We start from the raw sequence: 15,988 nt of genomic DNA, 5'->3' as shown, positions 1-15,988 counted from the left end.
ACGTGAGTACGTAAAATTCCAGTTCATTCGGACAACTGAAACTGTCTGAAATTTGATACGGAAAATATGAAACAGACAGACAGACAACAAAGCAAGTTAAACAAAAGCTTTTGAAAATAAACAATTTTTTGTGTGAAAAAATTATTTATGATGCTTTTTTTGTTACGCAACACATTACTTTAAGGTAATTTTGGGTAATAGGGTTTAAATTTATAACTTCAATAGGTTGTTTAGACACAAAAGACAAAATCGAATAAAAAAATTTATTAGCAAAAAATAAATAGAGCAGACTTAAAAATCAGTGGTGGACAACCACAGCGGGGGCGGCGTGCACGACGGCGGCGGTTTTGACCACGGGTACAGTTTTGACGACCGGTACAACGGGGGCGTGGTGGACGGCGACGACGGGGGCGGCTTTGACCACGGGCACCACGGGGGCGGCTTTGACTACCGGCACCACGGGGGCGGCGTGTACGGCGACCACGGGGGCGGGGTGGGCCTGCACAGTGCTGTGATGGGACACACTGTGGGCCACCACGGGGGCGGCGACCAGGCCGGGGGCGGCGGCGGCGTAAGCGAAGACAGCGGCGAGTACCAACTGGGAAAATCGTAGAGGAAAAGAGACCGGTTTTACCAACTTACCAATTTGAACATTTTGTCGGGGTTTGAATGAATGAATGGTCGGATGGGTGCTGGGCTTTTATAGCGTTTTAAAGCGAACCCAGCTGGTTTGCCTCAACCTTGGCAGCCTTGGAACCAATGTTAAGTCCAACTGGGTTGTGGGATTGTCTTAAGGTGAAGCGATAAATCGTGTGGGAATCACTGACCCATTTTCGAGAGCAATTTAATGAACTAATTAACATTCCGGGGATTGACGGACGATTTGGGGCGTTTAGAGTTGGTTTCAATCTAGCGGGGGCGATTTTGCAGCGACGATTTTACGTTTCTTTCCAGTGAAAATTAACCCTTGTTTTACATCACCGTTTAGACTCGTGCATTGTAATTTTCACTTTACGACTGGGAGATATTGTTCAAATTTGCAACTGTAAAGACCCACACAAAGATCAATACTGCACCTATCAATGTCAAGGTCCCAAAAGAGATTTGGAGCTTGTTCTTGAAACATTTTGCAATGAAGCAATAGAGTAGCCACGAAATTGATTAATGATGTTGCGATTACGAGACATATTTGGCATTTTGCTTTTTATTAGAATATAGACGCGGATTTAATTAATCGCTTGGTTATGGTTTTTAATCAAGATTTTATATTTTTTTTATAGAACACATCGAAGTTTATGATGTGCGCTTGAGTGCATAATCCAATTTATCACATTTCTGGGAAAATGCAGTAGGGTAATAATTCACATTCGTAACTAACACTCATTTGTCTGCATTTTCCCCGCTTGACCGTTTTTAATGTAAACATACGCTGAAATTTTGTTCTTTTGTGATTTTGTAACGCTAAAATTATTAAAAAACGCCGGTTACCAAAACGACTGACAAAACAAGTATACATGGTGTTCGCATTGTCATTTGTAAATTTTCATTACTTAAAAAAACAAATTTGGTTTTACTAATCACAAAAAAAAATTCTAATTTATAAGCAAAAATAAATTCTTTTGAAAGAGAAACATTCTTTTTACTGTTTGGTGCATCTTTTAAATAAAAGCTTTTTTCTAAAAAAACCTATTTTTTTATTTTTTTATTTATTGCTTTTTAGTATTTACTCATTTTAAACGTTTTTTGTTTTTTATTATTGTAACACCATTATTTTGCTAATTTATGCATACTTGATTAGTGGTATGTGGTAGAAAACAGCTGTTAGCATTAAAAAAACATCCTAACCTCTGTTCTGTGTGCATACTTTATTGTTCAAGATAAATAAATTAAAAAAAATTGCGACATTTGTTCGCAATAAACGTAATGAAAATCATTTGGTATTAATATATTTCCCAATGACCAACATACCGTTAATGTTGGTATAAGTTATGGTATGTACACATTTTAACTATACAGACTTGCATTTTCATGCAGATTACGTAAGTATGCAAAATTTCAATTCATTGGGACAACGGAGACCCTTCCAAACTTGGTTCCAAAAATATAAAACAGACAGACAGACAACAAAGCAAGTTAAATATTTTTTTTAAATAAGAGAAATACGGATTGGTCTATGTATGATACACAAAATTTTATCTAAAAAACCGAAAAACATGCCTAATTTAACAATTCGTGTGTTGCAAAAAAGTAAAAAAATTAGAATTTTAGTTTACTATTTGCTAAATAAAATTTGTTTTTTATTAATTTTTTTAGTACTATTAATACTATTATTACTAAAATTAAAAAAATGTATAAGCTACAAGTTACTGCCATTAATAATTTTTGTTTTGTAAAATAAAGAATGGTTCAAAAATGTTAGATACAGCTTTAAATGACCAATATATGTCAAATTTTCTTCTGTTACCAGTGAGAATTTTTACTTTTTGTTTTTAAAATAAGTAATAGAAAGAAAAACAGATAGACAAAGTGACAAGCAAAAAAAAATGAACAAAGCAAAATAAAACTAAAAAGTGGAAAAAAGATACTGTTTATGCAAAATCTTTTGTTTTGTTTGACGATAATAAAAAAAGCGGTGTATCGTAGATTAATATTCTAAAATTAACTTTGTTTTTGTCTTTAGGTAATAAACTATAAAATCAAACTATTTTTATTCAATTCTATTCAATTAAATTTCAATTTGTATTTATATTTTTACAACTCTCTAATAAATGTTGTAATATTGTTTTAATTTGTAAACAGAAATAGTTGTTACTAAAGCTCTAAGTGTTAATTGTATTGTCTTCTAGCAAAGATTATTATTAAGTAACACGTAAGAAAATAATAAAAACTAATTTCTATTTTGAAAATTTCGATTTGTTTTATTTTTTTTTGTTTTTGTTTTGGGTTAATACTCCAATCATATTAAATTTACGCATTTTTAATTTTTAACAAAAATTTATAGTTTCGCGTATGTAAAAGTATGTCAGAATATGAAAGATATTACGCTAAATATAAAAAAAGATATTAATAAACCCAATTTAATAATTTTTGTCTTACAGGTGCAGTTTATTAGGTACAATATACCATTTTTTCGGTGAGAGAAATCAAATTTCTCTCACGTGAGAGATAAAGCTAAATCTGACAATAAATTAGACAGCTTTATCTCTTTTGTGAGAGAAGTTTGATTTCTCTCACTGAAAAAAATAGTATATGTATGTACAATGGTATAAGATAAACTAAGATAAGATAAAATAAAATGTCGTAAATCACTCGTGATCGAAACGCCATTATAAAGCTCGTGAGAAGTCTCTCACTCGTGCGCAAGCGCACTCGTGGATCAAAATTCTCACTGGCATATAATGATGCATTTCTATCACTTATAATATAATATACGATTAATAATGATAGATACAATACTTCTTTGTACTTTTTAATTTGCATTTAAATCATTCCAACGTTGCACTTAGAATTATTATAATAAACTGCTCAAAATAAATATTGTAATTGTTTTATTGTGATTTAGTCAATAATTACATTAATAAATAAATGCAATTTGCAACATTTTTAACGCTTTATTATTCAGAAGAAAAAGTGGTAAAGCACATTACCAACAAATACCAACTCCAAAATTTTAGCAATTTTTTTCTAGTTATAAACGCCCAGTATAAGTCAGTGTGTCACGCAACTACAAATTAAGTTGTCTTGCAAAAAGGACAAGGCCATATAATAACACATCCTTGTAGGATGTACAAAAATTTTCCACAGTTGTTTTCAATGGAATAACTCTTTTAAAGAATTACTCCATAGAAAAAAAATATTTAAAAACTTTAAATTTCGATTTGTTTACATATAATTCTTATATTTTATACTATATTATTTTATAATATTTTATATATAATATAAAAAACCGTCTAAAAACACAAGACTGCTCATAACATTTTTTAAAATTTTATCAGAATAACAAAAAAAACTTATTAAAAATTTCATTGAGAACAGATGCTCCAAGCAAGTCATTAAATAATTTTGCATTGAAATATTGAATTTCTTTGTGCTTCCGAAACAGCCATTATACAGTACATAGTGTTGGAAGTTTCTATTAAAAGCTAGTCTGATCTATGGCTTGTAATACCCACGTCTTGAATCTCCAGCTCCGTCACTGTGTAAATTACGACGTCATTTCGTCGCAATTTGTTTTCGCCAATCGAAAAGTTGAAAAAATAATCATTATCTTAAACACCCACAAAAACTCGGAACTAGGCCACATCTCACAGTCCACTTCCATTAACCCATTTCTTGCGAAAACACAAGAAGTGGCATCGCTGTCAATAAACATTATTAATTGGGACTCGTACATTGTGTGTTTAAAATTTTATAGGTTTTAAAGTGGAGGAAGCGGAGACTGCATTTTTCGGAAGACCTAGTTGGGCCGTCAAGCTTGGCTTCAATAACAGAGAAAAATCTTATCGAGTGAAAGCTTCAAGTGTCAGTATTGACGGAAATGTATCGGCAAACGAAAAAATTCGCCCAGAAATTGTGATTTCATTTAGAACAATGGACGAGTACTTTGTGCAAAGAGTTTGGATTTATTGAAGTCAGGAGTGAGCACTGGTTCCAACTTGCTGGCAAACTTTCTGCTCGGGATACATGTAATTAGGGTTACAATGTCTAAAGACAAACTGCTGCACTAGACAGAAGTTAAAATTATTAGAGAAACATTTGAGGCGGGTCGCACTGAGATAAGGCCCCATTGTGTTATTGAAAATGCATTTTGATGAATTTATTGTTGACTGGAGTTATGTTTTAATTAAATATCAATTAGTTCTAATGTAGCTAATCGGGGATCATAAATCAGCCCATAAAAGAAAATAATCTGATAAGAAAATAAAAGCAGCCGCGTATAAATCATAACCGTTTTAATAAAATAAATAAAATTCGATAGTGCAGCGCTGACAGTGACAAATTTATTATTTCTCGTCACCGAGATTTTAATTTAATGGCTAGAGGAGGTTGATATTTTATCGCATATTAACAGGCATATTGCGTTGTAGAAAATTAACTAATCTGTCGCCGACTTGATACGTTTACGTTTCAATTAGAAAATTAAGATTTTTTGTTGTTTTGTTTATAATCTACATATTCTACAATTAGCAATTTTAAACCCAAATACAAAATGATTTTTCTTTTTTTCTTATGTGTTTTTTTTCTCTCTATGATTTTGTTAAATAGAATTTGATATTTTTTTATTATTATATTTTTTATTTTTTTTCAATCACATTGTTTATTTTAATTTTTTGTTATTTCTCAATTATTTTTTTTGTTGTAACTAATTATAGTGTAACTGTTTTACTGCCACAAATAAATTATTATTATTATTATCATTATTATTGTTATTATTAATACCCTATTTAACCCTCTTAAGGGGTAATTAACTAAACAGAATTGCATTGTCAGGTATATTACGTGAGTACGTAAAATTCCAGTTCATTCGAACAACTGAAACTCTCTGAAATTTGACACGGAAAGTATGAAACAGACAGACAGACAACAAAGCAAGTTAAACAAAAGCTTTTAAAAATAAACAATTTTTTGTGTGAAAAAATTATTTATGATGTTTTTTTTGTTACGCAACGCATCACTTAAAGGTAATTTTGGGTAATAGGGTTTAAATTTATAACTTCAATAGGTTGTTTAGACACAAAAGGCAATATCAAATAAAAAAATTTATTAGCAAAAAATATATAGTGCAGACTTAAAAAGCAGTGGTGCTTTTTGGTTCAACTGTAACTGTAACTGTAACTGTTTTACTGCTAATTATTATTATTATTATTATTATTGTTATTATTATTATTATTATTATTATTATTATTATTATTATTATTATTATTATTATTATTATTATTATTATTATTATTATTATTATTATTATTATTATTATTATTATTATTTTATCGTTGTTATTATTATCATTATTATTGCTATTATTAATACTCTATTTAACTATCTTAGGGGGTAATTAACTAAATAGAATTGCATTGTCAGGTATATTACGTGAGTACGTAAAATTCCAGTTCATTCGGACAACTAAAATTCTCTGAAATTTGATACGAAAAATATGAAACAGACAGACAGACAACAAAGCAAGTTAAACAAAAGCTTTTAAAAATAAACAATTTTTTGTGTGAAAAAATTATTTATGATGTTTTTTTTGTTACGCAACGCATCACTTAAGGGTAATTTTGGGTAATAGGGTTTAAATTTATAACTTCAATAGGTTGTTTAAACACAAAACGCAAAATCAAATAAAAAAAATTATTAGCAAAAAATAAATAGAGCAGATTTAAAAATCAGTTATTATTATTATTATTATTATTATTATTATTATTATTATTATTATTATTATTATTATTATTATTATTATTATTATTATTATTATTATTATTATTATTATTATTATTATTATTATTATTATTATTATTATTATTATTATTATTATTATTATTATTATTATTATTATTATTACTATTATCATTACTTACCTATCTAAGGAGACTGCGATGAGGCTGTAGACCGACGCAGCCACCGAAACACCCTGTATATACGGCACAGTCTTGCACATCCACCAGCCCAGGACCCATGCTGGAAAAATAACAAAATATTAATAACACGCAAATTTCATTTGTGCTTTGCCAGAAATTCCCAGAAACGGCGAATTTATTGCCACTCAATTTCATCTTGATTTTAAGCGTAAAATAATCGCCGTTTTCATAAAATATCGACATAATATATTCGGTTTATGGCCGACGTTGCGGAAGGTCATAGCCGTGTCATATGCAAGGCATAGTTTTGATGGATGGTTGAGGAAATTTGCATCGGACGGGTCATCAGAAGTGGGCTAGTTGGGGGAGAATTGTTGCAGGAGTGATAAATTTGTAGGTGTTTTCCGAAAAAAAAAAATTAAGTAGGGAAATTGATCGGTCTAGGGGAAGTTGAGCACCTTTTAACCTTTGTGGCTTCTCTCTATTCTGATTAAAGGAGAATGTAATTTGGTGCTATACTCGAGAATTTAAACATGCAGGGTAAAGTTGAGGCATAGTTGACGTGGAATTTTGGATATAAAAATTTATGATTAAAACAGAAATTGCAGAGCTTTTGTCTTTAATTCCGACGATTTTCTGATGATGTATTGAGAGATAAGTTATTTTGCACAATACAAGTCTCTTGTGTTCACTTTGTATACGGTTCCGGTGCGGAAATGCAGTGGTGCAACTGATTACCACTAAAATAACAGATATGTTCAAATGTGAATATTAATAATATTGTAAAATTTTTACAATTAAAGTTGTGTTCTCCTATTTTTTACTCTTAATACTGTGGTTTTTTGAAAGTACTGCTGACTTATAGTTTCACTAAACTCAGTTAAGTACAGTCACGATAAAAAAAATGACACCTTAAAACCGCTGCCGATAGCCAACTAGCTGAACAGTTTCTAGATTAATTTCTTTGTGAAAATTTATAATCTAAAAGTTTTTAGTAGAATTTTTTATATCCGGCCCGGTTGGTAGGAGTGTCATTCTTTTTGAATGTGACTGTACGTAGTAGTCTAAAGTTGTCAAAACTTTTGCTATTTATTTTTTCAGGAGGTAGTTCTAAGCTCTAAATTTGTTTAAAACCTGTGGATGTATATAAGACCTTTGAAAATAAATAGATAAAACATACAGATAGAGTATAAATAGGTTTTTGGAATAAATTATAGAATAGACATAAAAGAAAAAAATCAATTGTTTATTTTTGTTTGATTAGTTTTAAGCTAATAATTAATAATAATAATTTGATAAAGAATGTAGATAATATACATTTAATTAATTTTTTTGATACCATAAATTATGATAAAAATAATCTCTTGATACAAAAAAAATCAGTTTCTATATATTGATTGAAATTCATTAAAGAATAAGCTTATCTCAAATATAAATGTAATGAACTGATGTTTGTGCTATAATAACATTTTGAAAATGTTTACATCTTTGAAAATTTTTTGTTTGTTTGAAATTATTTGTAAGTACACAAGATTTAACATATTTTAATGTTTTAATATTATCTTGTTTAGTAGCAAAACAGTGTAGTCTTCAACAAAGTGACACAAATGATGTTTATTCGTTTCATTATTACGACACCAACGGCAACAGTTTTCCCACATTAGGAATTCCCATGCCTGGCTTTCCATATGGGTACAGTTTCTCTCAAATATACGACCAGCAAACTATATCTCTTCGGGGTTTATCTTGCAACAAAGGCAAGGGAAAAGTAATCAGAATCGGATCTGCCAGTCAGAGGGATGCTAGCATTGAAGTGTGTTTTAACGACAAGGAATTCATCACTTACTGGACCATTCACTACATGAAGAAATATCCAAAAATAAAAACAAAAAATACATTTAACAAAAATCATTTTGGTGGTGTTAACCCGGATGGTTTATATCAAAATTCTGGTTGGAGCAAAGGTCAATTGACACCAACGGAAGATTTTGATACAGCCATTGAAAAAAAAACGACTTATTATTACATAAACACTGTTCCACAAGCACCTGATTTTTATCAACAAAAGTGGTCAATTCTTGAAGATGTTTTACGGAAGAAAGTCAACCATTTAACCACAAAACTGTTTACTGGAAGTTTCGAAACGTCTGATAAGTACATGGGCAAGATACCAGTCCCAAAATATATTTTTAAAGTTGTTATCAGTGATAATATGATTGGGGAAAAACCAAAAGCAGTTGCTTTCATTGGATTTAATAGAAAAACACCAACAGGCAATAAAGATGATGATAAAGAAGAGTGTGATGATGAAGATAATAATAATGACAACGAAAATGAAGGCGAAGATAGCAAAGAGGAAAATGAAATTGAAGAAAATGACGAAGATAGCAATATAGATAATGATGAAAATGATCAAACGGAAGAAAGAAAAGAAGAAGAAAGTGAAGAAGAAGATGAGAACAAACATGAAACTGATAATGACATAAGCAACGATGATGACCATGATGAAGATGAAAAAAATGAAACCGATGAAGAAAATCAAAACAATCAAGAAGAAGGCGAAGATGATGACAATAAAGAAGACGAGAAAAACGAAGAAGATAAGAACAACGATAATCAGAATGAAGAAGAGCAAGAAAATAATCAAGAAGAGAAAGATCAGGAAAAAAATGACGCTGATGACGACGTAAACAAAGATGATGACAATGAAGAAAACGAGAAGGATAAAAACGATAAGGATAGTGAAAATCAGAAAGAAGAAGAACAAGAAAATGATACTGATAGTGACAGAATTGACGATAATGACAATAAAGAAGACGAGAAGGACAGAGCTGATGAAGAAAGCGATGATCAGAATGAAGAAGAGCAAGAAAATACTCAAGAAGAAGGAAATCAGGAAAAAAATGACGTTGATGACGAAGTAAATAAAGATGATGATAGTGAAGAAGACGAGAGGGATATAAACGATAAAGATAGTGATAATCAGAAAAGAGAAGAACAAGAAAATGATCAAGAAAAAGACGAGGATGAAAATGATACTGATAGTGACAGAATTGAGGATAATAACAATAAAGAAGACGAGAACAACGGAGCTGATGAAGAAAGCGATGATCAAAATGAAGAAGAGAAAGAAAATAATCAAGAAGAGGAAAATCAGGAAAAAAATGACGCTGATGACGGCGTAAACAAGGATGATGATAATGAAGAAGACGAGAGGGATATAAGCGATAAGAATAGTGATAATCAGAAAGGAGAAGAACAAGAAAATGATCAAGAAAAAGACGAGAATAAAAATGATACTGAAAGTGACAGAATTAAAGATAATGACAATAAAGAAGATAAGATGAACAAAGATGATAAAGAAAGCGATAATCAGAATGAAGAAGAGAAAGAAAATAATCAAGAAGAGGAAAATCAGAACAGCAATGATACTGATGGCGACATAAACAAAGGTGATGACGATGAGAAGGATGAAAACCAAAAGAAAAATGCCAATCAAAAAGAAGAAAAACAAAAAAACAATAAAGAATTAGAAAAAAATGAAGATAAAAATGATACTGCCAATGACACAAACAAAAATGAGGAATATAAAAAAAAAGAAATTGAAGAAAACGGTAAAGAAAATGATAATCAGAAAGGAGAAGAACAAGAAAATAATCAAGGAGAAAGAAAAGAGAATAACCAAGAAGAGAGAAGAAATAATAAAGAAAGGAGAATCAAACTCAGCGAGAAAAAAGAAACTGATAACCTAGACAATAAAAAATTAAAAAGTGTGAACAAAAATTTTAAGCAAAAGAAACAACAAGTAATACCGAAAAAATCAACGTTTTCCATAAAATTTGAAGAAAATGCGAAAAACGAAGATGAGGAATTGGCAATATTTCTAAATTTGTGCGAAAATCAATGTCAATATTTAAACTTATTCAACCAAGAGCAATTAGCAAGTATAGGGGATTCCATTATTTGCTGTAAATTTGACGAATTTTTAGAAATCGCCACAACAAAACAAATTTACTTGCCAATAATTAATAAAAATTATGACTTGTTGACGTTTCCATATGAATAAATTGTAATAAAATGCTGTTCCACTTTTTTCCATTTTATTGAATTAACATCGCGCTTTCGAAAGCTTGAATACAATTTGCCGTATCTGCTTGATAAAAAAGTAAAAAGGTACGAAATCGGCAAAGGAGCAAATTTGCTCCACTGAATAATAACCTTCATATCGCATTTTAATATCTCGAGAGCGTACACACGTAGAATCCGAGTGAACACAAAGAGGCTTAAAACTTTTATATCCTGCATCCAGAGAATGCATCCAAGATCAATTCAACCGATAGTGAATCAGTGTGGACATAAAATTCTTTATGCTTTTATGAAATCGTTCCACCAGAGCTGCAATAATTGTACGAGTTCCCGAATAAAATTTTCATTTAAGCAATCAAAAATTTGAATCGATAGCGGCGCCGAGACGCTCCGTGAAAAATTCAAAACGCTGCAAAGCGATCGAAAGCCAGCTGGAAGACGCTTTTTTTGTCATTCTAGCTTTTTAATTACTGGCCGGCGGAACGACTTCAAATATTTACAGCACGACCGGTGCAAACTTCATTCCAGAACCAGGTCATCGAAATGAGATTCCATCATTTTTATTAGGGAACATCGAGCCTAATCTGGCCTAGATTCCGATTTTAGGCAAACAAGAATATGCGTTGATGACCGCTGAGTAAACGCGCTGTTGACACTGGAAAGCTGCGGTTAAGTTTACTACTGTCATTTCTTCTTGCCGAGAGTACGAGAATCACGTTCAAATTTCAGACTTGCTTTCATTGAATTTAAAAGACGAGAAAGCGGAAGTTGGAACACAAATGGATCAGCTACCGGCCTACAAACGCAAATTAAATCTCAAAAAATTATTAGAATTTTAAAAAATATTTCATGTTTTTCAATGAATCACAGAAAAAAATTGCCTGCTTTTTTAGTTTTATAAATTAATATTTATCGAAAAAGAAACACGCAAAACAATAAGGACAAATTTAAATTAAAAAAAAATTAAGAAAAAAAAGATAAAAAACACAAAAACAAAAAGATGAAACAATGTAGTTACAAAAATTAAAATATACAAAAATTGTAATAATTTAACTTAATAATACAAAAAAATGAATATAAGAAGATAAATAAATTGACTACTGAGCTTCAAATACAAATTAAGTATTAGAAAGTCACCAATTTTTTAATTATTATACGTTTGTAAAGTTCTACAGTGTAAGAATAAAGACTGCCTTATTTTGTGTTACCAGTTAGCTTAATTCTTTTGTGACTTTATGGCTATAACATATTTTTTTTGATAAATATTTGCATTTCAAAAACAAAACTCATAAAGAAAAGACAAATTGAAAATCATTATTTAAGATACTCCTGAATAAGGTAAAAAACTAAAAAATAAAACTGTAATGAAAAGACGAATAACAAAAAAATTAAAATATAAAAAAAGTAATCAACTCAAAAAAACAGAAACAGAAAAAAGTGCTAAACTGAAATAAAGAAAATATTAAAATAAAGAGAAATATGGTGACATTAATGAATGACATAACTAGACAAATACAAAATAAGATGATGAAAAAGAAGAAATTTATTGAAATTTAAATAATTAACATCTTAACTCAGAAAAATTAATATCAAGCGTTAATGTAATGTAATAATAATTAAAGATAAGAAAGTGGAAAAAACCACAAACTCAACAAAATTAAAAAAAATATTTTACGTCTGGAGGGATTTACAGTTCTAAAATTCAAAAAACTGCCCTTTTTTAAAACAAAGTTATTTTTTTATAAGTCGTCATTTTTCGTCTGACTTTGTGGCCACAATATTATTTTTTCTAAATAAACATTTATTTAGAAAAAAAATAACAAAATAGAGCAAAAGATAATAATGAAGACTAAAAACGAAAAACAAAACGATAAAAAAATAAAATAAATATATTTTTTTTAAAATAACAAAAAAATAAAGAACATACGTAGTTAAATAATAATAATATAATAACAAAATACGAAAAACGTGATCAAATCAAAAAAGATAAAAAATGAGAAAAAACCTGCGATAAAACTATATAAGGAAAGATAATGTTAAAGAAAAGAAAAAATAAGTCACAATAATGAGTGACAAGAAAAAAATAGAAAAGATGAGAAAATGATAAAAGCAAGTAAGATAAAGTAAAAAGAATTAATCAATATCTCATACCAAAAAATAGTTGATGCAATTGAAAAGTTAAGCACATACTTGGTAACAATTTCGGACAAATCCATACACTATGAATTATAATATAGAAATATATAAAAAAATAAAACGTTTAATATTAACTTTCTTAAACATTAGCTCATAGAAATAAGTAATGGTAAAAAAAACAAATTAATTCTAATAAAAAAAAATTAGGTTTAAATAAAAAAAAATGACAAAATAATGAAAAAAAAACATATGTAGTTAAATAAAAATTAATAATAAAATACAAAAAACGTGACTAAATCAATGAAAATAAACAAAATGAAAAAGAGTCGGAATAAATCTATACAAAGAAAGATAATATTAAAGGAAAGAAAAAAAAATTACTATAATAAATGACAAGTAAAAAATAGAAGAAATGATAAAATGAGAAAACAAGTAAGATAAAGTAAAAGAAATTAACCAAAATCTTATACCAAACAAAAATGTTGATGTAAATGAATTATAATACGAAGGACTTAAATAAGATAAAAATGTAATATTAAATTTTTTAAATAACAGCTCATAGAAATAAATAATGGTAAAAAAAACAAATTAATTCTAATAAAAAAAAATTTAGGTTTAAATAAAAAAAATGACAAAATAATGAAAAAAAACGAATGTAGTTAAATAAAAATTAATAATAAAATACAAGAAACGTCACTAAATCAATAAAGATAAACAAAAGGAAAAAGAGCCGGAATAAATCTATACAAAAAAAATAATATTTAAGGAAAGGAAAAAATGTCACAATAATAAATGACAAGTAAAAAATAGAAGAAATAATAAAATGAAAAAACAAGTAAGATAAAGTAAAAGAAATTAACCAAAATCTTATACCAAAAAAAGTTGATGCAAATGAATTATAATACGAAGATCTTAAATAAGATAAAAAATGTAATATTAAATTTTTTAAATAACAGCTCATAGAAATAAATAATAGTAAAAAGAACAAATTGATTATAATGACAAAAAAGAAAAAAATTTAAGTCGAAATAAAAAAAACAGTTGTAAAAAAATAAGAAAAATGACGGAGAGGATTTGAGTTATGAGGACATCAACGGAATGTATTGTGTTGAAAGCAATGGAATAAGTTAAACTTTTAAATATTTTTGTTGTTGTTACTAACTTTAACAGTAATAAGAAATTCAAACAATTTGTTATGTTTATCTCGTGGACCCTAGTGATAATTTTCTTTCCTTCTTAATTACCCTCCATTTCTTGAATTTACACATTTTTTTGCAAATATCATTGTATTGTTCCTGGAATTAATTTTATTATCACTGCAAGGAAAACTCGTCGGGTGGACGCAGATTCGGGCATAAAAAAGTTAATTAATCGCTTGCTGGAAGAGGTAAAGGTCACGTTTGTATTTTTCGGGTAATTGCGTTTGTGGAAGGTGGATTTTAATATCTTGGTTGTTTGCTTTAGTCGAACGTTATTAACATAAAAAACAGCCAAATTTTAGAGTAATTTTATGGCCGTTTTCGGCATAAATCAATTAAATTGTTTCGCTACACCTTTGTAGGGACGGAGGGTGTTTTCTCGTGGGAGGATTTGTGTTAACAATTGGCAATTTCTCGACGAATGGGGAGGATACAGGACTTCAAGTTTGAAGTAATTGAAAATAAACTACTAAACGACTCAACACTTCCATGCTCGGAGTTGAGCAAACTGGGGTACAATGCAAGAGAACAAATATAAAAAGGGATTGAGCACGAGCCAATTTTTACTCGACTTAATTTAAATTTGATTTAGATGGTCACGTTTGCAATTAAAGTTTTAATTAAAGTTGTAGCTAGTTGGATTCGGAATAAGTTCACGTATGTACTTTTCGCTCGGGATAAAAGTGGACAAAGCTGCGGATTAACTATAAACTCGTTTTTTTTGCGTAACGACCGAGTCCAGGTTTGTTATTCCGATTTGTTAGAGAACATTGTCATAATTTTTGGGCCATAAAAGTAAAATTCTAAACAAGACTTTCTATACGTAATTAGAGATTTAATTTTAAGTCAAAAGGTTACACTTCTTATCACAAGCAGATAGAATACACTATAAAAAACTATAGTTTAATTCGTTTCTAAAAATAATTGTTGATATTTTATGGTGTATTAGCTCGGCACACCCACCAATTTTATCTTTAAGTAATTGATTTTTTTTTCAAATTGTTTACTTTTTAATAAAGTTGATTATTACGTTATATCTCGTATCTATTTTAAACGTTAGAACTTTTTTAACTTTATAAGAACGACGTTCGCTTAAAACAAACCATCGGTCAAAACGAACAATTTCTGAGGTTGTTTGAGTGCTCGTTATACCGAGTTTTACTGTAACTGGTTTTGAAAAATAATTTCATAAGTGTATTATCCCGTCGCAACCACCAATTTTACAATTGTTTTATTATTTTTTTAATAAAATAAATCTTCTTATTGCAAGCTTTAATGGAAGTGGTTTTAGTGTTTTTATTTTTATTTAAGTAATTTTTTTCTCAAAGTAAGAACGACGTTTGCTTAGAACGGACGATTGGTTATAACGAACAAATTCTGAGGTCTTTTGAGTAGTTGTTATAACTAAGTTTTACCGTAACTGGTTTTGAAAAATAATTTTTTAAGTGTATTATCCCGGCGCATCCACCAGTTTTTGCAATTGTTTTTACTTTTTAAAATGAAATAAATCTTTTTACTGCAAGCTTAAAAAAAAGTGGTTTTCGTGTTTTTATTTTTAATTAAGTAATCTTTTTTCTCAAATTGTATTGAATATTTGAACAGTAATTTTTTTTTACAAAATGATTCTTATGTGGCGAATGATACGAAACAACAAATAAACTTTTTTATATTACTTGTTTTCTGCGCTTTTAAATTTGATTTAAAAAAATTTACCGACACAAATATTCATAGCTCGACATACCTACCAATTTTTTCAATTTTATTTTTAAGTAATCAATTTTTTTTTATCTCAGATCTATTTTAAACTTTAGAACTCATTTAAGTATAAAATAACTTTATAAGAACGACGTTTGCTGAGAACGGACGATAGGTTATAACGGACACATTTTGAGGTCTTTTGAGTACTTGTTATAACCAAATTCTACAGTATCTAGATTTAAAAAATATTTTTTTAATTTTATTATCCCGGCGCATCCACCAATTTTCACAACC

General features: G+C 29.1%; 3 protein-coding genes across 4 annotated transcripts in view; 1 reads left to right on the top strand and 2 right to left on the bottom strand.

The window, feature by feature from the left end:
* LOC658772 (SIFamide receptor) overlaps positions 1-15,988 on the bottom strand; it is a 79,741-nt gene that overhangs the window by 27,388 nt on the left and 36,365 nt on the right. Inside the window, exon 2 of the mRNA XM_965132.4 lies at positions 6,576-6,675. Coding sequence (XP_970225.1) covers positions 6,576-6,675 — 100 coding nt within the window. The remainder of the gene's footprint in view (positions 1-6,575; positions 6,676-15,988) is intronic.
* On the bottom strand, positions 250-674 carry MFK10-3 (larval cuticle protein F1-like). Its single transcript, NM_001416368.1, has 2 exons — positions 643-674; positions 250-598 (listed from the first exon to the last, which is right to left on the bottom strand). The coding sequence occupies exons 1-2, from the start codon at positions 652-654 to the stop codon at positions 299-301; spliced, it is 312 nt and encodes a 103-aa protein (NP_001403297.1). The 5' UTR covers positions 655-674; the 3' UTR covers positions 250-298.
* Positions 7,983-10,657, top strand: LOC107398755 (uncharacterized protein DDB_G0290685). Of its 2 annotated transcripts, none has more exons than XM_015983964.2 (2): positions 7,983-8,094; positions 8,150-10,657. In XM_015983964.2, exons 1-2 carry the CDS (start codon positions 8,052-8,054, stop codon positions 10,639-10,641), a joined length of 2,535 nt encoding a protein of 844 aa, XP_015839450.1. In that variant the 5' UTR covers positions 7,983-8,051; the 3' UTR covers positions 10,642-10,657. The 2 variants fall into 2 exon arrangements, with proteins under 2 accessions (XP_015839450.1, XP_015839449.1); XM_015983963.2 differs by having other exon boundaries at positions 8,147-10,657.

This window comes from Tribolium castaneum, chromosome 7 (assembly GCF_031307605.1).
Source record: "Tribolium castaneum strain GA2 chromosome 7, icTriCast1.1, whole genome shotgun sequence".
NCBI lineage: Eukaryota > Metazoa > Arthropoda > Insecta > Coleoptera > Tenebrionidae > Tribolium > Tribolium castaneum.
The sequence above is the reverse complement of the archived record's forward strand: the minus strand, read 5'-3'. Positions and strand labels throughout refer to the sequence as shown.